We start from the raw sequence: 22,995 nt of genomic DNA on the forward strand, positions 1-22,995 counted from the left end.
AGCTTCTATGTATTCACCCCAGCTTCATGTTAAATTGTGTTCGTTTAATGTCAAAAGCCTCACAACATGTGTAGACATATGTGTTATGAATAAATACATCCAACAGAAGAACGTGTGTGGCAACCCTGAGTACTGTCATCAAGCTTGGAGAGCAGTTAAAGATGCAGACCAGGAGCATTTCGAACAACAGCCCTGGCTAAAACGACAAAAAGAAAGACACAATAGAAGCGTGCTTTAATGCCCACACTCAGAGTCGAACTGAGGATCTTATCATTACTAGTGATACGCTTTACCAACTAAGCCATATGGGCGACGGTTCGAACTCGGCTAAATATTCTCTTATGATCGGAAAGACACAAGATTGTTGACAGCACCGGCTTGGCGGAATATTTACATCAGGAGACCCACCAAAGCCGAAAGAGAACAGATCTTGGGAGCAGCAGACTGAAGCATTGATGGCGTACCCAGTTGTAATAAGACGTGAATTTTCATGTAGACAACCGGATAACCACAGTTAATTATCAATTGTGAGTGACTTAAGCTGTTTCGACCGCTCGGGGTGTCCAAGCGAGTGAATTACGCAAACATTGCATGAAAAGTTCCTCAGGAGCTTTCAAGATACTTCTTGTAATCTTTGAGGGAGCTGTTTGGTATCAGGGCCAAACTCTGCTTGGTTCCCTTTGCCATGGATGATAGCCTCCCTTTGAAAGAGCGCATTTTTTGAAATGCACTACAAAGCAGTTTCTGTCCGATGCCCCAAGGTTTATCGCTACCTTTTAAGGAATCTGCTTGGAGGCGGGCCCGCTGTGAGAACCATTTTCGGCAAAGGTAGTCTGTAAATATCAGAGAGTTCACAAAGATATCCTATCCATAGCATGCTGTCAGTATGGGGCGTGAGAAAATATGCATCTCTATCTAACAATCACTGTTGGGCGTACCAAGACATCAGCATTCCACATATCCACATGCCACTTCGAGAAAGGAGGATTGTAATGTCAATGGGCTGTTGCCTTCTTTAAACTTCGATATTTTGATATCTAGATAAGCAGCTTGGCTTCGTAGCGCCATCAACATCCGATTCTCTATGCAAATATGTGACCTAGAGCGAAGCAAAGTTCTCATAATAGGGCATTGATCACATCTTCACTACTAACATGGTGGTTAGACAGAAACTTCAAAACGTAAAAGGAACAAGAGATGATAGCATTGGTGACTACAGCCGGACCATCGACTTCAAACGAATCGAAGACATCTTTAATTTTAACCTGCCTGGGTGCCATAATGTCTTTGGGCCTATGTGTTGACGACCATCCACTTCACACGAGGGTAGTATATTTATGGTCTCTATTCCATTTGATATTGGGCGTTGTCTGTGCGTTGGTATCCAACGACGTCGAAATCAATGCGATGCGTCCATGTCTACAGCTAACACCACTCATAAACCCTTATCGATCAGAGATATCACATCGACTTTGCGGCATTGGGTCATTGTATGGAAAGAAATTGGAAAGCTGAGCCCGGTTGTCTGATGTGCAGTATGGACGAGGCGGAGGGAGCGGAGCAAGATAACAAGCAACAAAAGATTAGCTATGCAGACGTGGACGAGGCTTTTTCATCTGTACGGTCCCTTGGAATCTTGAATATTGATATCGACAACTCTGTCCGCGAATCTCCAAAATCACTATCCCTTGACTTGTGGCCGCTATGCCATCTCAGAGGTCGTGTGGGTTGAAGCTCAGCCACCGCCAAGAACTGCTCGCATGTGAAGGTGGGCTTGATTGCTGATGCCATTGGATGAAGCTTGCAAGCTCTATCTGACCCACGCGGGAGCCACAGGAACCTTTCCTAATTATCTCAGGGTGGGTTGATATGAGGAAAGTGGCTTGCCGATTGTCTTGGTTCACCACACAGTTGGGGCATCTCAGGGCCCAGGTAATAGTGCAGGGACTGATGAATATTAATAGAGTTTCCAGGAGATACGGAGTACGGAGTATGTATTTACATATATGGAGCGCTTCAAAATTAAAAGGATATTTATAGGTATGTATGTACATTATGTATAGTTAAGATATTTTTAACCGGTAAGCTTAGACCCCGTACTCTGTATGGAGTAATGGGATGCGAAAATCAATTCTGGAAGCAAAGCGCAGACATTATCATTCGTGACACCATGGTCTGGATATAGACAGCTTGTGCAGGGTCCTGAGTTGAGCTGATCGCCAATAACCTTGCAGCAACTGGGCCATCAAATCTCCACTTACACCAAACAACCATTAAGGGGGATGAGGAAGACGATCAAAAAGCGAGCAAAGGAGCTTTAGCAATAATATCATCCATCTAGTCGATGAAACTTGCGCAACATTTGTCCATATTTTCCTTTTGGAAACAAAGATACCAATGAAAGAAGAATGCCATATTAGTAAATAGTACAAGTAAGGTAAAAGAACCCTTAGAAATGCACCGCCCTATCCGAAAAAAAAAATTAAGAGAAATTCGGCGAGAGAGCACCAATTCATTTTTCAACAGGAAAATGAAACGATGGGGGTATAAGCAAAGCAAAAACAGTACGGTTAGGATATTCCCTGCAGCCATGTATGCTTGTAAAAGGACAAATGGAAGCCGGTTCTTCGGAATCAAGTGCTGTTCCTCTTAAGAAGGCTTGTCGCACCCGATTCTGCCGAGTAAAGCCTTTCGTTCGTTCTGATCGCTGAGTGTAACGCGGCCGCGAGCTGTTCTGATTCGCACCGGGTGATGATTCTGGGCGGAACCGTTGACCGCAACAGATTTACTCCATCCATTCTCTTCATAATCTTCCTGTCTTCTAGGGCTGCCTCGGCGAACAGGGCGGACTGCCTCAGTTGATTCTTCGCCCTCATCGTCGCTGCGGGTATCCTCCGCGGATGAGCCTGTCCGAAGCACATGCACTGCCACACGAAGGATCATGCCGAACCAGATAAGAGAGAGCATCTGAAGAATTAGGAGCAGAGTGAGAAAGGCCCATTTGATGCGGAAACTCATGCAAATAGGTCCATCGATATCCCGAAACGGATATATGAGTGAGCCCCAGGAATCGGGAGATACGTCAATAAGCTTCTGGCCGGTTGCGCCCAGATAACATCCAAATGACATTGCATCTGGAACATTTTGGTAAATGGACCACCATAACATCATGTAAATCACATGGCGGGCAATGAACCATGTGGCTAGGAAGACCCCGAATGCAATGGTGCAAATGCGCTCGTAACCCATATATTTTAGCATCTTCGCAGCCTATTCATGCTGTTAGTATGAGCTTTGTGTGAGCTCACGGGTTGGGAAAAGCCTAGCTCACCGGGAGGAGGAAATCTACAATATCCATAATACATAGAACAACGTTGGCCACGTTATAGAAGCTGTAAACATAAGCTGATCCGAGAAGGGTGCTTGTGACGATATGATGCGTCAACATCTGATAATGGTCTTTTCTTCTTTCCTCAATGTTGATGACGAAAATTTGTTGCAACCAAAATGACAACTGCAACAGGCAATACAGCTTGAAATAGCCTGGTATCTCTCTCGACGGCCAGTCCGTCCAAATTTCTCGGAAATCCATCCAGTACTTTGAATGCATCCAAATATACTATATGCATACGAATTAGCAATGCGATTTATATGAAGCGCCAGTCAAACTCCACTGACCAAACCATAGGACCAGAAGACAATGTAATACACCAGTAGCCAGCCTTGTTCGGCGAATCTCAACGATGCCTTCAACTTTAGCCCAAGTTGTTGTGCGATGGGCATAAGGATCCAGTCAATTGCGATGGCTCGGATTGCTGTAAAGGCGACCATGGAACCGATGATGAAGTACAAGTCGTCCCATCCCTGGACGTATATTCCTTTTGTCGATCGGTAATGTGGCAAAGTTAAGAAAGGAGACGTGTATGGTCTAAGCGAAGGGTATAAGTTATGAACCGCGAAGATCATCGTAAGAATGGTAAGGGAGATTCCTAGGATGCGCCTTCGAGTTAGTTCGCTGCTACATGGACAATTGAGACCAGGAAGTTATTTGGGCAAATTTTTGACTTACCGATTTGGTTGCTGAGCAGCCGTTCTCGAAGACTGGCATCTTTCCTGATAGGCCCTCTCCCTTCTGGTGACGAAACGCAGGCCTCGACCTCTGTAACAGAGTTGGAATGGCTACGGGCCGGCTTCGCCATTATCGACTCTGTTTCAATGGCGCCCCCGACACCACGCAACCTCAACAAGAGTGAAAGCCCGTGATTTGTTCTTGTGGGCCGAAGTTGACAAGAAGAGGTATCGGGAGATCCAGGACTGAAAATTCGAGGAAGATCGCGCCTACAAGAGTAGAGCGGGGAGTAGAAGGAAGAGAGGAAGGAGAATATTAATTTGTCTCTGAGTTTTGTGTTGCTTGCTCAGAAAATTTCCTCAGAACGGCGGAAAGGAGCTACTTGTGACTCCGGAAAGGTACTGAGAACCGACCGAACAGAAACAAAGCATATGAAGAGTAAGAGTTAAAAGGAAGCGAGGCGGCGGCGCAAGCAGAAAACTTGGTGATTTGGGAAAGGTAGTTATAGCTAACTCTAATGGCGGGGGGAGGACACCGAGGAGCTCTTCACAGTCAATGCTAAACAGTTGAGAGACCCAGTTACCAAGCAGTACTTCAAGGTGGAGAGTCTGTGCATAGAATTCAGGCAAGTTAATGTACTCAATACTTTACTCCTGGCGCAATTTCCTAACACAATAAAGTATCTGGTACAATTTTTCGGCATGGGGTTATGATCATGCACCAAACAAGCCGGTCACACCATCTCACCGCTTTTGAAGATCTTTCTTAACCAATTAACATCAACAGATTTCCCACAGATTCATCAACCCCATGTCTATCTCCCGAACAAAATCTCACCTTGACTCGCAGTGGCAAACTCCGGGCTTGAGTTTTCTTTACTCATCTGACTCTGCAGCATTTGTACTCTATACAGGGCACTGCAGAGAGTATCTGCTAGTTAAATATTTGATGCTCTCAACCTGTGAGTGTTGGCTTTACAGAAAGGCCCCTCAAGATCCGGTGAATGCGGATTAATTCATCCCTGTCAACCCTCAGCTGATCTATGTGACTGCATCGTGTTGCTGATAGTTGAGTTCAAATCATCTGATAGCTTCACCCACATAAATTCCCATTTTAACTGCAACTTTGGCACCTTGGCTACCCAGAAGCCAGAATTATTCCAAACGGCTTTTCCTTATACCCGCTCGCGTGGGATCCAAAGATGCCAATACTACCAAACTTTTGCTAGTAGCTACACGCCAATGAGTTAACATATTGCGAACTAGTTGCAAGTTTTGTGAATGCCCTACATAACACTTTAAGATGGTGTGAATCGGTGGCTATCGGCGCCACGTGGTTTGCAAACCATGTCAAAGGTCTACATTTTGGCTTCATTGCATCATTGCTATCGCTCGCTCGCCGGGTCAACCAGTCAATGTGGAATTTGTTCGAAGTCAAATTAATGTGCCCCATAAGCTGGCCGGCGACTTGAGAGTGTAATCCACCGCTCTCCGTCGTCGTCATTGAATTTTTGACATGCCAGTCTAGCATGTACGAGGGGAATCGTAACAGCAATCCGGCGCATTCGCCATAATGGCACGCACGAACGCTTCGTACCATGGGGTGTGCTCTTGGCTTACCGGTGTTCTGACGCAATGCATATCGAAACGAGGCTCCTATCTGTCAAGCTACCGCTCAACTATGGGGCCAGTCCCAGCTCGACTGGTTAGCGAAGTCGAATTTGAGAAAGGCTATGGCTGAGAAGTCATATCTGCTTATATCGGTTCTTGGAGAGTTCTATACTCGCTTCCAGTTCCGTTGAATAGATTGCAACACGAATCGCTAACGGCCACATCGTCCGTCCCCCATCCCAAACGAGAATCTGATTTTGAGTCTTGTCGACTTATCGCTAACGCCTCGGGTTTGTCTTCGCTTGCTTGCTAAAATATTCAACAGCCAGAGCAACTCGATCTTTTGAGTCTACTAAGCTCGGAACTGGGTTCCACATGTACTTTACCAGCCTAAGACTATGGCATATCTCCTAAGATCTAGCATGATTTTCTGTGTCCTTCGATACTCCAGCGATTGCCCTGGAATGCGAGTGAACATGTTCAATGCTCCCCCATAAGCCCGTACGAGGATTGAACCGTCCTATCGGACGATCGGATCTATGTGGACCAACGAAACGGCTAATGTTGCCCCTAAGTCCATGAGGACGAACTGCGAGAGACCACTAACTACCATATTGATTCCTAAACCTGGAAAGGAAATTCGCCACGAATCGTGTTCCTTCAAGAAATAAACAACTTCGGTCAAACTGCTCACTTGAATTGCCTCGGACCCCGCCATATCAAATTATGAAGCTGTTCCTTCAAAGCGCTCCGATTCATTCCTTGGCGTCTAAAAAGATAAATCATCCTAGTCTCACTTGGTACTGACGAGGACAAAGGAGTACGTTTGCAAGTGGGTATTCGCGACGAAATCTGGATAGCGCAGAGGACCACTCGAAGAATAAACAGGGCCCCGACGCGTGGATATCTATATACACGCAGACTTTAACGTATTTGTGTCTAGATATATGCACTTTGCGTGATTTGACTGAAGCCCAGCGCTTAATTTCCGATCATTATGACTGTCGCACGCCAGCTTCTGTTGCACAAATGTCTCCGAAATCTGGGCGATATACAGGGACCGTATTTGCAATGTATACACTGTGCATGACCCGGCTGCCTTTGCGTTAGGTACTCCTCAGCTTCGCAGCAATAACCGAAGCGGCAAATACAACATAGAGAGGGAACGTATTTAGGGGATAGCAGCATTGCGTACTTGAATAGCTCGACATCACCGCTGGATCCAGTCGCTATCCACGCCTGACTTACACATGCATTCTCAGATTGAGGTCGAATATTATAACATTTCGCTGCGAGTCTTTTGGTTCTTTGATCGGCTTGAATGTTTGAAAACTCCCTGGGCTCCCTTTCCGGATTCTCGTCGACTCAAAAAAGCCTATAAACCGGGCTTCCAAGAAGCTCGTATCTGCAAAGTGGAATGCATTGCTTGGACTTCAGTGCTGTCAACAATGTTTACGCATAAACAGGAACAGAAGATCAAATGTTGCCCAGTAAAGTATGAGACTTTGTTGCAAACCCCTGAGGCATCCGAGATTGATATCGCCGCACAAGCATATGACAGAACTCCTAACGATTATTCAGTTAGGGATGCCACAATGAGGGATTTCCTAGCATACACACGAGAGAATTTCTGCGCTTCCTCAATCGCAGTGGTGCGTTTGTTTGCCGTGGCAAAAAATGGAACATCGCTTGCAAATATTCACGACTGACAAGATAAGTCTACCGTGCCTTCATTATGGCAAGGAATCCAAACAAGACGGAGTCACAATATTTTGATTGCGTGATAATCGAAGCCTATTATCGAAAAAAACGGGCTTTAAATCAACCATACACTGAAGTGAGCGACACGTTGTTAATTTGGCCAACAAGTCAAGAGACCGTTGAGCCTGACGGTTCTATTTCCTATTTCCTGGCATCAGCAACAAATGAATGCGATCAGCAAAGAGATGGGATGAAAATTGCGCTCGTTTCATACCGAGAATACCTGCTATTTCATCGCCTGTGTCTCAAGAGGAATTACCCTCGTGATATCCTTATCCAATAAGCTCGTTTACAGCACGGCTCCCTCTTATCTCACAGGTTCTCCAGCTAAAGGGTCTATATCCCACTTGTCGAATATTGCTGTTAGTTTCGAGAAAAGTCGTACCAGGAAGCAATGCCTCTTTTCTTTCTTTCTTTTTCTTCTTTTTTTTTAACGGCCAACAATCTTTTTCTTGTCAAGCCGCTTGTTATGGCATGATGTGTGTGGTTTAGCATCCTTCTATTCTCACCATGGCTTTGGATATACTCGAGGGTAAATCTCCTCAATCTCCATGAAAGGCCGAGAGAATGTCCTATTTCTAAAGTCTTGCTACTGTTTGTTTTGTTGCTGCCCATGGATTGAGAACAAACATTGGAAGCGTTAATCATCAATAATCTGCAAAAACGGACCAAGTCCCTCGATTTCGTTCTCAGTAATACCACCTTTTTTTCCCCCTCCCCCCCTCTTCTGTACCGGGGCAAGAGTGTCAAGGCATTAAGACAGGCATACCATTTAAGAACTGCGGCTATTAGGTCGAACAATTGCTGATTCGTGTTCGTTTTCTTTTCCTTTCCGCGACATTTAGTCTCGATCAACAAGAGCATGCTCAAGGCGACATCCTTTGCGTTCCTCAGGCATGTTGCAATTTGGGAGGAGGCTCTCAAGCTCGATTTGGGCGAACGGACGGTAGGACACGCCCACCAGAACAATGCGTCAAGAATAGATAAGCAAAGGCCGCCGTGAGACTCGATTGAGAATTTTTACTTCACATTGGATTGGCAGTCCTTCGCTCTACCAGAACGCCTGGAGGCGAACTTTTCATTTCCGATTTGGAGAAAACAAAGAAAATACCCGCTTGTGAAACGAAATAAAAACATTCCGGTCGGCAATGGCATGATGAGAACTTACGGTTCATTGGATTTATTGAAGCGCCCAAGTGGTTTGGACTGGGAAATTGAAAGAAAAAACTACCACTTTCGTTCCCGCAGCCTCATTGCCGTTCAGTCCCTCATTCGAAACTGATTTGGCGGTCTGGATGATGACCGGTGAAAGCGTGGCTAAGATCCTTAGAAACACAAGGCCGTACACACTGATAGAGAGAGTATGCGTAAACTGAAGCTCGCCAGGTCGAAAAGGATTGCAGCAAAAGAAATCCGTGAATCACTCCGGAAAGCACGCCGCAAATATGCCAGAAGCAAATATTACGGACTGTATATACCCTCGAACCTTCGATAAATCATGCTCCAGATACATTTTATTTAACTATACAAAGAAGTCAATACGCTTAACGGCGGCGTTGGCCATAATTCTCTGACGCTCATACAGTAGCTCTCTTTCTAACACTGCTCTGACGGAACGACACTGCCCTCGCGAACACAATGCTCATGGTTGAGTTGGTCTCCAACGAGACAGACAAGTATGATCATGGTCAATGAGCGCAAGCCGCCGGACGCGATCATCCTGGTTTTCAAACATTCAATCCCGGTATCCTAAAACGGTATCCTAAAGGGGCCCAGGAATGACCCCGATTTCTAGAACATCGAAGGAACCATGTTATGCGTTTGGGAGGCAGTCGATCTGGCATTCCTGTCTTGTAGTATGATGTATCTTATGTGGCATCAAGAAACCTAGAGTCCGCCTGCGAGACGCGCAGATCTGGAAATGAACCATTGACTCGTTGAATCGCCGGATGGAATTCCGCTAGTTCCGATATTTATCGATTGAATTGACTTTGAGTGCTGGGCCGTTCGCAGGGATGTGGATAAAAGCCAAACGTGTCTTTACTCCGCATACCTTTGCACTTATACGGAGTACTTGAATGTGGTTAGTTGGACACAAAGTCCCGGTTGCTATTGATTGGGGGCTGGCTTTTGTGAAGTTCTCGTGGTTGGTAACTCAGCATCGAACTATGGGGCTGATGCTTCTGGCGCAATCCAGACCGGAATACAGACGTTTTGGGCCGAGCGGCATTTTTATTGAGGTTCCGGAACAACATATGCCGTAGAGACGATAATTATTGGATGGGCAATCCATGCAGATGCATAGCGATAACGAAGGGCCGGGAACTTAACGTTCCACGTTTCTTGGTTCATTTGTGCGCTCGAGAGTGGAGCCATGGTCGGAGTTCGAGGGTTCCTGGAGGCGTCCTGGAGATAACCGTCTCTTGGAAAGCGGCGGATTGACCCTTGTGAATGTGGCCCGGCGGGCAATGTCCAGGGTATGTTACTGTGGACAACGCAGGTACCCGTCCAGTGGGCTGATATAACTGGACTTCATTTGCCGGGTGCCAATCATGGAAAAGCGATGGTATGTTCGTACGTATGTACAGAACATATATACCTGCAACTACGGAAAATCTATGAAAACTATGTCTGTCCGTATGGAATCAGACTTCTTTGCGGAGAGCGTCACAATTATGTTGCTGAGTAACTCCGTACATCAAGGGGGTTACACGACGTCTAATCCCTTCATATGATCATCAGCCCAAGAAAATTCCAGAAAAGTCTCATCCCGCCCAAAGCCCACTCGCCAATGTTTTATGAGATTGTTTCAGGAGCAACCGCCCTTGCATGGCTGCGCAACATACATGCATCCTCTACTCCATATCTGTATGGAGAATGCCACATGCTCTGCAGGTGACCCGAAACCTGGAGAAATATGTGTATTTGCACCAAGTCGTTATGTTACATAGGCCTTACGGGCCCGCTCTCTATTCCTTACTGGTACACAGGCTCCTTTCAAACTGTGTTTCTGTTTCTTAACGGGCAGTTAATTCCTCTTCCACCCAATTAATCAGACACGGTTTCATATCAACCGTACAATCGGGACTCGCTAAGTGCCTTGAATGGATAAGAAAGGCTATAGTCTCTGATAACGAAGTTTTGCGACCAAAAATTGAGTCAAGAAATCCCCACACACTGGCTGTTAAATTTTCATCCCATTCGACACATCCCTTTATGGACCATTGCCCCATCTCTTTGTGCTCATAGTGGAGTCCCAGATATCAGAAGGATGAAGAGCTAATAACCATCAAAAACAAATATGAAAGCTACCCGAAAAACGGGATGTTCTCTAGGTATGAACTGAAGTATGAAAAGGGAAAGGTGCAGGCTCCATGAGGCCATAGTCTACCCTGTATGTAGTTGGCTGGGCGTCTCAACTAAAGCTCTGAGGTAGAGACTTTGTGGAAGGCTCACTAGCTGATGGCTGGGTAGATGGGCTGGACCTTTCAAGGGCTGCTTTGAATAAGCTCGTTCAAAAGGGTAGCTCGACATTAAAAAGGAACCTAGCTCGCCTGTGTATTCATCTGTCTCTCGTGAGTGGACATATTCCCTGCCATGAAGCCGTATCTCGCTGCATTCTAGAGGTATTTGCACACCGATTTTGTTCTCTAGAAACCAACTATCGCTCCTGGTTGGAATTGAGCCAAGCTCCCCATCTGAAAGACTTTGGATTAAGATATTGACTAGTTCCGTTTATCGATTCAGACCTTTTGGAGGAAAACCTTGGATAACAGATGTTAAAGAATTTCGGGCTTTGAAAGGAACTCGTAACTCTATTCCCAGATTTGAAGGAAGCGAGTGACTCTAGCTGCATGTGAATTTCGCTGACTGAGGACTACGATTGGGTTGGTCCCGTCGCTAAGAAAGCTCCCTGAAGAATATCCCTGATTATAGTTCTACTTTATGCTTATGTGGCTGGAGATAATGGAGATTTCAGAATGTTACTGGCTGACTGGGACGGTTATCCTAGCTGCGCAGAGGATACAGAGAACGCTGTACATGGACGGAGCAAGGAGGAGTGGTATGACCGAATTCGCAATCTCTCCGTACATCTGCAGGGATGGCGGATATCGCTGGCTTTTGATCACCCTTTCAGACTAAGCTTTTCTGATCGGCTGAAAGCGAATGAAATGACAAAATTCTTTTGCGTGTGACCGATCCGAGTCATATTGAAAGGGGGCGAAAAAAGGAGAGCAGGGCTGGAAGGTTTCGACTCATCGGAGAAATAAATCACTCGTACGTACAAACTGAAGGGGTATATCGACGAATAGAAAAAAAAAGAAATAATTGGTACATCCATCTCGGCACAAAACTACAGATTAAAAAGGAAGATGACCAATAGTTAAAACATCCAAGTCGAAAAAGAAAAGAGAGTGAAAGAAAAAGAAAAAGCAAAAAAGAAAAAGAAAAGAAAAGAGGGCCTCGCCTCTGATTTCGTCATCTATTGCTTTTGGATTTCCTCTCATTAAAAGTATCCCGTTCCCGTAACTAAACCCATATCCCATTTCAGAACTCATTACCGTGGTTATTACGTACCTCAACGTCAACTGTGAACGTCCGCGTCTCCTTGATTATCCGCGACTGGCTCGACTGGCTGTTCGATTCATCCCAGTCTACCCCACCGCTTTCAACCTGCGACCCATGGCCATTACGTGCACGGCCATGGTTCGAACTCAACACGCCCAGTTCGTTGAACTCGCCAGCCTCTCTGCGTGCTGCCCTTCTCGCAGACGACTTGGACCCGGATAAATTGTATCGATAAGATCCCTTGGCGGTCGATCGGCGGTATTGATCATCCGCACGAAGTAACCCGGACTCAAGGCTATCAAGGAAAGGTTTGAGGAACGGCATACATGCCGTGACGACTGCAAGGGATTGGAGAATCTGAGTGCAGATTGTCATCTGCCAGTAATCGAATGTCGCATTGCTGGTGTCGGGGACCTGGTTGAGAAAGTAAAGTTGTAAAGCCACCACGACCACAACACTGTTGACCCTAGCTTTTAGTAACGATGGTTGTTGCGGTGTGTGTTTGGCTTTTGGGGTTGACATACAGTAAGCGGGCTCCAAAAACAGAGCCGATGGTTATTTTGCGCTTTGTTGAAGTCTGAATCTGAGATGTGATGGTGATCATTAGGCCGACTTGGATAACATCGGTCAGAATGTTCATCACCCCATAAAAATTCCAAAAGTTTTTCTGGTTTTGCAAACTATCAGCACAGGCCTTCCATAAGCATACCGGGGCTCATTCAAGAAAGATTCATACCCTTCCCACACAGATATTATTGACATAGTTCCATGGTTCAGGCAGACGGCATTGAAAACCGACCACGAACATTGATGACATTGTCCATAGGATCACTATGGTCCCGAGAGCATATATAGTGTACTTGTATTGCTTCAGCAGGGCAAATTGGAGGCTTAGAACAAGCAGGGCAATTTTCGTGAGGCATATGGATGTAATGAATAAGAAACTCGCAGCATAGTCGCCCTATAAGCTCATGAGTTAGTTTGCTCCGGAAAATATGTTTGGCGACAACACACTTTTAAAACTGTCTGCAGCTGAGATTCACTTAAAGTGTCGGTATATCTCCCCCATCCATTCTGATTCTGGATCCCAACAGTGATGGACTGCCCAATACAAAATGCCTAAGGGAGTTCATTAGTATTAAAACGCACCCAAACCGTTAAACAAACAGCAAAACGATGACTATTCTCACTAGAGCTACCAGGATAATATAATCTTCAGTTGTCGGTCGTCCTCGAATCGCTATTTTTGTTGAAGTCGAGGCGATAACTGAGAGTACGGCGATGACCAAAAATATCCAAACGAAAATATCCACCAACGCAGACTTGTCGGTGTCTGTGATCAAAGTCTGCGCCATTCGCAAACTTAGATGAAAATAGTATCCACACCTCCTCTTCTCATGATAGTCACGACAATCAACCGCAAACAGGAAGCAAAAAGGGGCTGATGTTGAAGTGTCAATCGAAAACAGAAGTAGGAAGAATCACCATTATCATTGGCGATAACAGCAAATGGCAAAACAGTAAAAATAAAGGGAGGTTTTTCTCAAAATGATAAAAATAAATAAATAAATAAATTAGTATCAATCCGGATTCGATGGACAGGTACAATATTTAATGAAATATGTACTCCGTATATCCTAGGGAGCCTTGGGAATTGACAAGGTCGATGTGCGAGAAGTGAGTACGTTAGAATATGCGCCCGCAAGGATTCCCCTCACGCGAAGGCAATTTCTGGCGAGGGTAGTTAATTGATCTGCTGCGGCATGGCTGAGGACGTACAGTACAAACGAGCAACGTGTGGAATATTATTATTATTATTATTATTATTTTCTTTCTTTCGTACGGAGTACACGCATGTGTATGCAAGGCTACTTCAATGGAGAGCTGGGGATAGTTTCGATTATCCGAGCCTCTCCAAAGAGCTTTCGGATTCTTGCTATTTCGGATCGGACCAAGACTGAAGGCACGAATATGAGGCGGGAACCAGTCAGGCGGTTATGTCGTTCGAGTCTCGAAGATCAATGAACGAGCCATTAATGGTGGCGGGCCGCCCGCAGGTGTGCATCCTTATTTTTCTCGGTGAAGCAAGCCGAGATGGTGTTCAAACCTTGGCGTCATTGCCCAAAAAAATTTCATCCGCTTCGTTCTCTCGCATGGTGGGACAAATAAGAGTCTCAAAAAAGGTTCCATCCAGCAGTCTTGTGGTCCATGTGGTTTGGAGAATCTCAGTAATGAATCATCTCGTCTGACGCATCATCTTTGTCTCAACTCTCCTAGTCAAGGGCTTTTCCTTCGGTCTCTTTTCTTTTCTTTTCTTTTATTTTTCGGACAGAATGGTGCCATAAAACCTAGCTGCCAGTTGCAACAGAAGTGAAAATCCTGTGGGAGATCCCGGATGCAGTGCTTGCTCCTGGGATCATCCTGGATCGGCGGCTTGTTGGATAGTCTGGGCCTATCCTCGCGCGTAATCTGGTTCGGACGGTCGTGAACAATTAAGATTCCGGGAAGTTCGATTTGCAGCAGGCGAGCAGGGGCCACTAGCCAGTTATCGATTGGAGATCCCGCATCGGGACGGATGTAACGATGCTGGCACAGGAGAATATTGAATAAGGATTCTCCCAACCAGGAGAGACGCCTTGGGGCAAGTCCGGCTAACGAGGGTGGACAATGCTGTTCAAGACCTCGAAACTGCCCGTCTGCTTCAGTACACAACATTCATGGAGATGATTAGCCACCTAGTTGGGCTTGTCCTCTCGGAGAGATGTGTACCTCAGCACAGAGGACCTCCTCCTGCGACGCAGGTCATTTTCATTCCCATTATTCGCTCAACTAAGTCTGTCTCGTACGAAGGTGGCAGAGAGCCTTCAGCTTGGTAGTCGCCATTTTTGTGGCCAATGAGGCCTCGTCTCCGGCAGAAAATGTACGTGTCTCGTCCAGATGCATGTCTGTACGGAGTACTCCGTACTCCGTTCTTCCTCCCACATCCATACACATTTTGAAATTAGGGTTCACTTCGGAGCAATAAGAAGCAGCCAGAATTTTGTCCACGGGCTCGTGAGCTCCCAGAGTTAATTAGCAGCTAACGCATTTCTTGTGAAGTGGGCCAAAAACACTCCATCTACGCCTCGTATCCGTTTCCCCCCACACCCACGAGAAACGCTTTGAGCTAAGCTCGGACTGAAGGAGGAAGAGGTTCACACCGTACTCCATACTTGCGGACAACTTTTTTTTTGGGTCCCATGTGGCTGCTAAATATTTAAACGAGATGTCAGGCAGTAGAAAGGTGGATCCCGTTTGCATGTACAGCGTATGGAGCAATGGATGTCCTGGTGGCTATTTTGGACTTGGTCCGGAGAGGCTTGTGGCAACGAAGTCTCCCAGCGGGAAGAAATCCTTGGCGGCAAAAGTCTTTTACTTGGTAACTACTTATGGGTTAAGGTTAGGCGCTCCTTGTGCCCAGAGTGCCCTAAGGACTGCCCTTAAGAACGCGGGAGCTTTACCTGATGGAGGCGCTGCTGTTAGGGTTCAGCCCGCTAGCCACACCGCTGCCAAACGCTGCAAACATTTACTTTTACCTTTTTCGTTATTTCGCTCGTTGTCGTCGTCGCCGTCGTCGTCGTCGTGGTCTCGATCGCCTTTCATTCGATAGTGATACTGAGCAACAACAATGCCGCTGACAATTCCAGCGGAAAAGCTTGCGGGCTTGCAGATACCAGCGAACGGCGTGGAATCGAGCCTCCCCTTGGCCCTAGCCAGCGCCAGCCAGCGCCACTTCGCTGCAATATCAAGACAACTCTCCTGCTCCAACAGACACTTTCCGTCGATGAACCAAAGAAGTTCATCGTGATGGGCCCTGTCCAATAAGTATCTGGTCCAGTCAGGGATAAAGTACGACCTTGATGTCAATCTCTTCCACTAGGAGCCACACGCAGCAATCAAACTTCCACACTAGCCCCCGATACCCTTGCACAAGCATCCCAGCAGCGCAAGTAATGCCTGCATTCCACCCTCCGAACTGGTCCATGTGTGAACGAGTCCGTTAGTTCTACTTTCGCCAACTGACTTGCAATCGCGTCGGGGAACAAACAGTGACCCATTTCGCCTAAGCTTTTCTCGCCGGCTGCGCTCTTTTCGATACTTCCGCAGTCTCAGCAAACCAGCTAAAACATGGCAAAACCACCCCCAGACCCTAGCTAGTTCCAGGTACCATGTCCTCAGGGTCGCGCCACGTCAAATGCACGGCTAAATTCTCGAAGACCATGCATTATTGTTCCAACGAGACTTAGTTTCCGCATACCGAGAGCTCGCGCTCTCTCCCTCACTAGATTTTCTCCTCTCTGTGCATTACACATTATTATTCCTCACAATATTACTCCGTACATAGTCAAGTCCAGGCGCTTTCTTTTCGGTCGACGGAGTACTCCGTATTCTTCTTGAATTTCTTCTTTCTTCCCCGCCTCCCACCTTCTCTCTCTCTCTCTCTTTCTCTCTTTTTATTTATTTATTTATTTTTTACCTTCTTCTTCGCCATCTTCATCTTCTTTTGTCTGTTCAGCATTAGTCCGGGAGCCTTTGTTCCCCTTTATATACCCTTTTAATCGATGTTCAATCGATCCTTCAACCTGAGGGTAACTTCGTCCCATTGAACTTTGGTGCCCTTCACCATGATGAAGGAGGAAGTAGCTCAAGAGCTTGGCTCTTTGAATGGCAATGGAACCAAAGCTGGTGCCAGAACCCAAGCGAGCCAGGTTTCACAGGATCGGGATCGCGATGAGCTTCTTCGGCTGGGGAAGAAGCAAGTTTTAAGGGTACAAATTCTTCCTCAACCTAAGTCGTGAGCGCAAAGCTGACAAGAGCCATCCCCTTTCGCCAGCGAAACTTTGCGTTTATGTCCATCCTTGGTTTCAGTTGTACCGTCCTTATTACTTGGGAAGGTGCTCTGATCTTATTCGTTACCGGTCTTGAAAACGGTGGATATGCTGGCCTGATATACGGCTACCTTGTTGTCTGGCTCGGTAACTTTGCGGTATTCGCTTCTCTTTCGGAATTGGTTTCTATGGCTCCGACGTCTGGCGGTCAATATCACTGGGTTGCCATGCTTGCGCCGCCTAGATGGAGCAAATTTTTAAGCTACATGACAGGGTGGGTTACTGTTCTTGGATGGCAAGCTTCCATTGCCTCCACTTGCTCTCTGACCAGTGGCCTTATTCAAGGCCTAATTGCGTTGACGCAGCCCGACTATACCCCTCAAAACTGGCATGGGACGCTTCTGCTTTGGGCAGTCGTGTTATTCTGTGTCTTTATCAACACGGTTATCAGTCGACTACTGCCAAAAATTGAAGGCTTGATCCTTATTCTGCACATCCTGGGGTTCTTTGCTGTTCTGATCCCCTTGGTCAAGCTATCCGAGAAGGCGGACCCGGAAGTGATTTTTACAGTCTTTAAAAATGACGGTGGCTGGTCAAGTAATGGCTTGTCATTTCTGGTTGGCCTGACTGGAAATGCGTTTGCCTTCCTTGGTGAGTCGTATATCTCCAAACTGGGGCTGTTGGCGTGACTAACATTTCGCTTAGGACTTGATGGCGCTTATCATGTACGATTCTCCCTTTTTTCAAATGTGTTCGATTGCTAACAATTCCTTAGATGTCCGAGGAAATCCAGCGACCCTCTGTCATCGTACCGCGATCAATCATGCTTACTTTGGTGATTAACGGATCGCTCGGTTTTGGAATGATCATTGCTGTGTTGTTTTGCACTCAAGATATTGATGCCGCTCTTAATTCACCCACAGGCTTCCCTTTCATGGAAATCTTCAGACAAGCTACTTCTCCCTCAGTCGGAGGAGCCGCTGCCATGGCGAGCATTATTACTGCTCTTGCCATGTGTGCAAATGTTGGTTTCCTCGCCTCTGCATCAAGAATGGTCTGGTCGTTTGCACGCGATCGTGGTCTTCCTGGCTGGCGGATTCTGTCAAGGGTAATTTTTATCCCCATCATGAGAGTTGCAAAAAAAAAAAAAAAAGAAAGAAAAGAAAAACTGATTACAACTAGGTCGAAAAACGCACAATGGTTCCTCTGTGGTCAATTGCGACCATTACTATCATTGCTATCCTGCTTTCTCTCATCACCATCGGCTCTCTCACGGCTTTCGATATTGTGGTCTCTTTGACTGTTGCCGCTCTATATATCAGTTACATGCTAGCAATTGCTTTGCTTCTCTACCGTCGCGTCACCGGAGGTATCTCCTATTCCTCGGATTCGCCAACTACGTTGGCCAATACTGCAGGGTCTCGCCTTGTTTGGGGACCCTGGCGGTTCGGCAAATTCGGACCCATTATCAACGTGTTTGCTCTCTGCTATCTCCTTGTGATTCTTGTGTTTAGTTTCTTTCCAGCCCGCACGCCTGTGACAGATCCCAACGATATGAACTACAGCAGTGTTTTGATTGTGGCAGTGATGGCCTTCAGCTTGGTGTACTATTTCCTGTATGCAAGAAAAACATACCAAGGTCCACTCGTGGAAGAGGAAGCAATATCACTTTCAGGGTATTGATTAATGGTTACTGATTTCAGCATGGGGTTTCAGCCAAAGAAAATGGCAGCAAAATCGACTAATTATTTCCTTTAACCCCCTTTCAGCCAATGTTTTATAATATTGTCTTCATCTTCGAAGTATATAGTGGGACTGGCTTGGTATATATGGTTACAAGACAACAGAAATTCTCTTTGGTGTTCTGGGAGGGATCTATCGAAGAAAATTGTGTATTTATTGATTTTCAAGAGGAAGAGAAGTGACGAATCAATATATATCCTCGCCTATTTAGCCTTCGAGTTCCAGCCCAGCTGTAACCCCATCGACAAACTTCGCCGCTTCCTCCATCCCTTTCTTCATAACGTCAGCTTCATTGATCTCGCTCTTTTCACTCTGCGCGCGTTTTGCTAGAGCCTGTGCAACTGCCTGTGCAACCTTCTCATCGTCCAGGACACTCTTTCCATCATCCCCTACCATCCCCCCAGATCTCCCAATTATCTCCGTCCACACTGCACGCTCTCGCTCTGTCAACACCGCATCGCGCATAATGGCGTTCTTCGCCAACCCCAAAGCATGCAATTTGCCCATCGCGCTCGCAATACTACTACCCACCGTCTCCACAAATTCATCAATCTGTTCCTCCACTGACGCGCACGAAGTCTTAGTCCCAAAGAAGAATCGATCAGTCGCGGAGAGATATATGATTCCCGCACATAGCGCGTCAAAGGTTGTAAGCCCTAGCGTTCTCGCCATGTAGAGACGGGTGTACAAACTACCGGGAATCAACGCTGTGTTCAGCACACCCATTTCGTACGGGTCGTAGGCGGCTACGAAGCTTAATTCGGCCAGGAGGAAGAAGAATCCAGTCCAGAAAAATTTGGTCCTCCATCGTGCGGCGATGGGGCCGGCGATGGGCGCGGAAGTGACAATTCCGAGGATGAGAAGGTGAAAGAGGTGTGGGAGGAGGACGTTGGAGGAGATGTAGTAAATTAAGTATGACTTTGGATTTTCGGGGCCGCAGAAGGGGCAGGAGAGGAGCGTTTCCGGGCCGAAGCGGAGATAGGTCCTGCGGGCGGCGGGAGAGGTGAACTGCGCTCGGAGTGAGGTGTCCAGGTGTGTGAGGGGCCGGATGCGCGAGACTCGGGTGAAGAGGAGCTCTGTGGGAGTGGAAAACCGCGAGGATGTTAGGGAGAAAATGCTTGAGGCTGGAGCATGTGGGTGAATAGGTAGGCTAAGGGTAAAGAAGAGAGCAGCGGAGAAGAAGAGGATATTCAGGGCACGGGAGCTCTGGGGAGTGAGCGGCTTCGGCGAGATGTGACGTCGCTGCGCGACGGATTGCCGCACCGCGCGGATTAGGGATATGGCACGAGGTATAAGGATGGGCGCGAAGAAGATGGTGAGGGATTTAATGCTGCATGATTACTGTCAGCTGGCGCCTCGCGTTGATTGAGGGCGAGAAGCGTACGTATCAAAGAGCGTCATGTTGATTCAGGCGGACAGGCTAGTCCTGGAGTGAGAGGTTCAGCATGCAAATCAAATAAATGACCGACTTGCATTGTCAATGCCAACCAAAAGCAAGTGTGAGGGCCTTTCAGCAGTTGGTGGAAATTACCAACAATAGACCACGCTGGCGGTTAGAGATCGTGAAAGGGTGATGGCAGCGCCAAGCTCAAGCTCCCCCCAGGCCGAAGAAAACCAGCAGCTTGGATTGTAACTATAGGCTCAGGGCAAGAGTAGTGAATTCATATGTCCATGTATTAGAGAAGCCAATGCGACTTGCTAAAGGATAGAATAGCTATGACTAGATACAAGTACATTTAATATAAAAGGAAGATCGTGTGGACGCGATCTCTTCAAGTGCCTATGCTCAAACGCCTGAAACCCCCAGATTTCCCAACAGATAATCAAAGAACGTTTTCTTTCCCAATCGTGGGTAGACGAATTGAGAATATTATCTTGAAACCATCGCATGACTCGCTCTATTATGTTAAAGAATCATACCCGGTCGGAATACATTGCTGGGTGATGTGCCAGGTTGGGTACCGCCAAATCAGGTTCGGCGGTAAATTTGCCAAATTGATCCTGGTTATCATTGATCGGAGATGAAATCTTTATCGGGATTCTGGGTGTAGCGCGCACCGAGGCGGTTCTCGTAGATACCGCCCTTGGGCTAGAATAATTGGAGGAAGACGAGCGATATGTCGGGAGCGAATCTTTACGCGAAAGTTGGAAAGACTTGTGGCTGCTGTCTCTAGTGATAACCTTTTGCTCGGCAACAGCTCCATGAGCGCGGACATGGCGGGCCGTGACTCCGATGTTCCTATCTTGGAACACAAAGCTCTGAATGGCGGGCATTAGCAAACGATGTCCTCAAGAAACAAAAGGAGAAAGGCAGGGACATACAACAATGACATTGATAACTCCAACAATTATCACAACAATGCCGGAGGATATCACAATTCTCCAAAATGCTAATCCTAGAGACTTTTGGCTTGTAGCTTCTTTATTGAGGTTCCCAAGAGTTGACACCCCGAGGACAATCATAGTCGTTCCTAACGTGACAAATCCTGAATTCTGACCAAGCAACGGCCAATTGCGATTGAAATACGCGCGAAAGATGTTTAATTCGGAAACTATTAGAAAAACTGCATGTTTTTAGTACATACAAGCAAAATGATGGCAGCTATCTCGATAGGACTTACGACTGACGCTAGCAACCACCACATGAGTGACGGCGTCGAAAAGGAAAAATTTGCTGACGATGAAGGTCTTGACCAGCATAACAGCGCAAGCAGCAATAACTGAGAGAAGAGCAATGATGTTCATAACCCTGACAACATTCAGGATCACATATCCCGGGCCGGCCAGGGGTTGTTTAATAAGAGCCATCTTTGAAGCTGAAATTTATAGCGCAATATGTGTTCGAATAGATAGCCGAGGCGAGATGAGCGAGATTCGCTGAATGAAAGAGACCCGAACGGTTATATTTCGCGTATACCAGGGCTAGAAGGACGGGGTGAAGGGGAGAAAAAGAGCGTCGCTGGCGAAGATGTAGGAGCTTGACTGAAAAAAAAAAAAAAAAGAAAGAAAGAAAGAGATTATGCCCTGTAGCCTGACAGGCAGTAAAAGATCTTTGAGAAATGGATGTGAAGGCTTAGCACTGCAGATTCAACATATTGTTGAATGTGCCATTGAAGGCCACAACCAGAGCGCCTCAAAAGACAAAAGCAAAGGAAAGGGCGAAAAAACTCCTCTAAATAAAAAAAAGAAGAGTATTCAGGAGAGGAAAGGATTGATCACACTGGAGGGAGGGAAATATCTATGAGAGAATGGCTGTGAAACAAAGGTGAAGAATGAGAAATGACAGGAACCAGTCCATTGAATGGTGCATTCACAATGATTGAGAGAGCAGCCGCTTCTTGTATTCCATGTGAAGTGTTCTTCCCGCGTCATCGGCATTGGAAATCACTCATTTCTAGCAATTTCTGTCCTGCAATATATAGGCAGCTAGGGGCAAACTCCATGTTTCAGGAAGTGCCTGCAAAGAACGGAGGAAAATAGCAGGAATGGACAGCTCAAGACTCTCTGGCCCCCAGTCATCCCACAAAATCGAACAGGGCTTCTATGGACTGGCTATGGGAGTAAGTTGAGCAGCTTGACCTTGTTCCTGATGAAACGTATCGCCGCTCCTGGACGGGTGGTTTCTGCAAGAAATCTGCATGCTCATAGGCCAGTTGTTTGGCGCCGGACTCTGACAGCTGTGTGGAGATAACCCCCTTGACAGCGGTTGTGCTGGTCCCCAGCGCTTATCTAAGTATACTTGGGAGTCTTTCCAAACTGGTATTATGAGAGAGGAAAAGCTCAGATACCGGCGCGATGGAGAGATTCCAGTCTACGATGGGAAGAGGTTGGGACGGGCTTGTCTGGATCCGGAAATTAGGGCTCAAAACCCGCCTGGCAGGCTGACTAGCTAAAAAGGAGCAAACATAAAAGCACATTGCAAACAGAGCAACCCCACGTTCAACACGTGCGCTCTGCTTGGCTTAATTCCGGCCGACAACGGTGTCTCGCAGCTCACACCGCTGCCTTTGCTCGTCCCTCCAGTGCTCTCACTGCAAACTGTGTTCGAGTAAACCGCATCCAAGATGGCCCGTGGAAACCAGCGTGAGAAGGCTCGTGAGAAAACTCAAAAAGAGATGGCTCAGCAGGTAAAGCGCCCCTTCATCCTCTAACTGCTCCAGAAAGTTCAAATCCACGACCTCCGCCTCACTAGAGCTACGTTGAAATTGCTATCTTTGCCGTTGCTTCTGTTAGATATATATTAACTCCGTGCAGAAAAAGAAAAATAATATGTCGGGGACTGAATTTGCCCGGACTAAAGAAGCTCAAGCAGCCATCATGCGTGCAAAACAAGAAGCAGGTACGAAGAAATGTCCCTTTCTTTTGCGAAGCATTT

General features: G+C 46.7%; 7 protein-coding genes and 1 non-coding gene across 8 annotated transcripts; 2 read left to right on the plus strand and 6 right to left on the minus strand.

Moving 5' to 3' along the window:
• Positions 1-238: 238 nt before the first annotated feature.
• On the minus strand, positions 239-311 carry D8B26_003600. The gene has a single exon. It is a non-coding gene; the product is annotated as a tRNA-Thr (tRNA).
• A 1,828-nt stretch (positions 312-2,139) lies between these two features.
• Positions 2,140-4,339, minus strand: LAG1 (sphingosine N-acyltransferase lag1). Its single transcript, XM_003068173.2, has 4 exons — positions 4,070-4,339; positions 3,679-3,989; positions 3,332-3,619; positions 2,140-3,270 (listed from the first exon to the last, which is right to left on the minus strand). Exons 1-4 carry the CDS (start codon positions 4,197-4,199, stop codon positions 2,650-2,652), a joined length of 1,350 nt encoding a protein of 449 aa, XP_003068219.2. The 5' UTR covers positions 4,200-4,339; the 3' UTR covers positions 2,140-2,649.
• Positions 4,340-7,414: 3,075 nt separating this feature from the next.
• Positions 7,415-7,723, plus strand: D8B26_003602 (uncharacterized protein; the record flags this gene model as incomplete). Its single annotated transcript, XM_066124200.1, has 1 exon — positions 7,415-7,723. The coding sequence occupies one exon, from the start codon at positions 7,415-7,417 to the stop codon at positions 7,721-7,723; it is 309 nt and encodes a 102-aa protein (XP_065980279.1).
• A 3,902-nt stretch (positions 7,724-11,625) lies between these two features.
• On the minus strand, positions 11,626-13,546 carry D8B26_003603 (uncharacterized protein). Its single transcript, XM_003068172.2, has 5 exons — positions 13,200-13,546; positions 13,024-13,128; positions 12,746-12,970; positions 12,534-12,676; positions 11,626-12,466 (listed from the first exon to the last, which is right to left on the minus strand). The coding sequence occupies exons 1-5, from the start codon at positions 13,362-13,364 to the stop codon at positions 11,989-11,991; spliced, it is 1,116 nt and encodes a 371-aa protein (XP_003068218.2). The 5' UTR covers positions 13,365-13,546; the 3' UTR covers positions 11,626-11,988.
• A 1,988-nt stretch (positions 13,547-15,534) lies between these two features.
• D8B26_003604 (uncharacterized protein) lies at positions 15,535-16,106 on the minus strand (the record flags this gene model as incomplete). The annotated part of the gene is made up of 2 exons (XM_066124201.1): positions 15,535-15,924; positions 16,017-16,106. 2 exons carry the CDS (start codon positions 16,104-16,106, stop codon positions 15,535-15,537), a joined length of 480 nt encoding a protein of 159 aa, XP_065980280.1.
• Positions 16,107-16,415: 309 nt separating this feature from the next.
• D8B26_003605 (uncharacterized protein) lies at positions 16,416-18,560 on the plus strand (the record flags this gene model as incomplete). Its single annotated transcript, XM_003068171.2, has 5 exons — positions 16,416-16,817; positions 16,883-17,528; positions 17,583-17,602; positions 17,653-17,985; positions 18,060-18,560. Exons 1-5 carry the CDS (start codon positions 16,674-16,676, stop codon positions 18,558-18,560), a joined length of 1,644 nt encoding a protein of 547 aa, XP_003068217.1. The 5' UTR covers positions 16,416-16,673.
• Positions 18,561-18,827: 267 nt separating this feature from the next.
• D8B26_003606 (uncharacterized protein) lies at positions 18,828-20,021 on the minus strand (the record flags this gene model as incomplete). The annotated part of the gene is made up of 2 exons (XM_003068170.1): positions 18,828-19,950; positions 20,005-20,021. The coding sequence occupies 2 exons, from the start codon at positions 20,019-20,021 to the stop codon at positions 18,828-18,830; spliced, it is 1,140 nt and encodes a 379-aa protein (XP_003068216.1).
• Positions 20,022-20,534: 513 nt separating this feature from the next.
• Positions 20,535-21,428, minus strand: D8B26_003607 (uncharacterized protein; the record flags this gene model as incomplete). Its single annotated transcript, XM_003068169.1, has 3 exons — positions 20,535-20,879; positions 20,943-21,184; positions 21,242-21,428. 3 exons carry the CDS (start codon positions 21,426-21,428, stop codon positions 20,535-20,537), a joined length of 774 nt encoding a protein of 257 aa, XP_003068215.1.
• Positions 21,429-22,995: the final 1,567 nt, after the last annotated feature.

This window comes from Coccidioides posadasii, chromosome 2 (genome assembly GCF_018416015.2).
Source record: "Coccidioides posadasii str. Silveira chromosome 2, complete sequence".
NCBI classification, from domain to species: Eukaryota; Fungi; Ascomycota; class Eurotiomycetes; order Onygenales; family Onygenaceae; genus Coccidioides; species Coccidioides posadasii.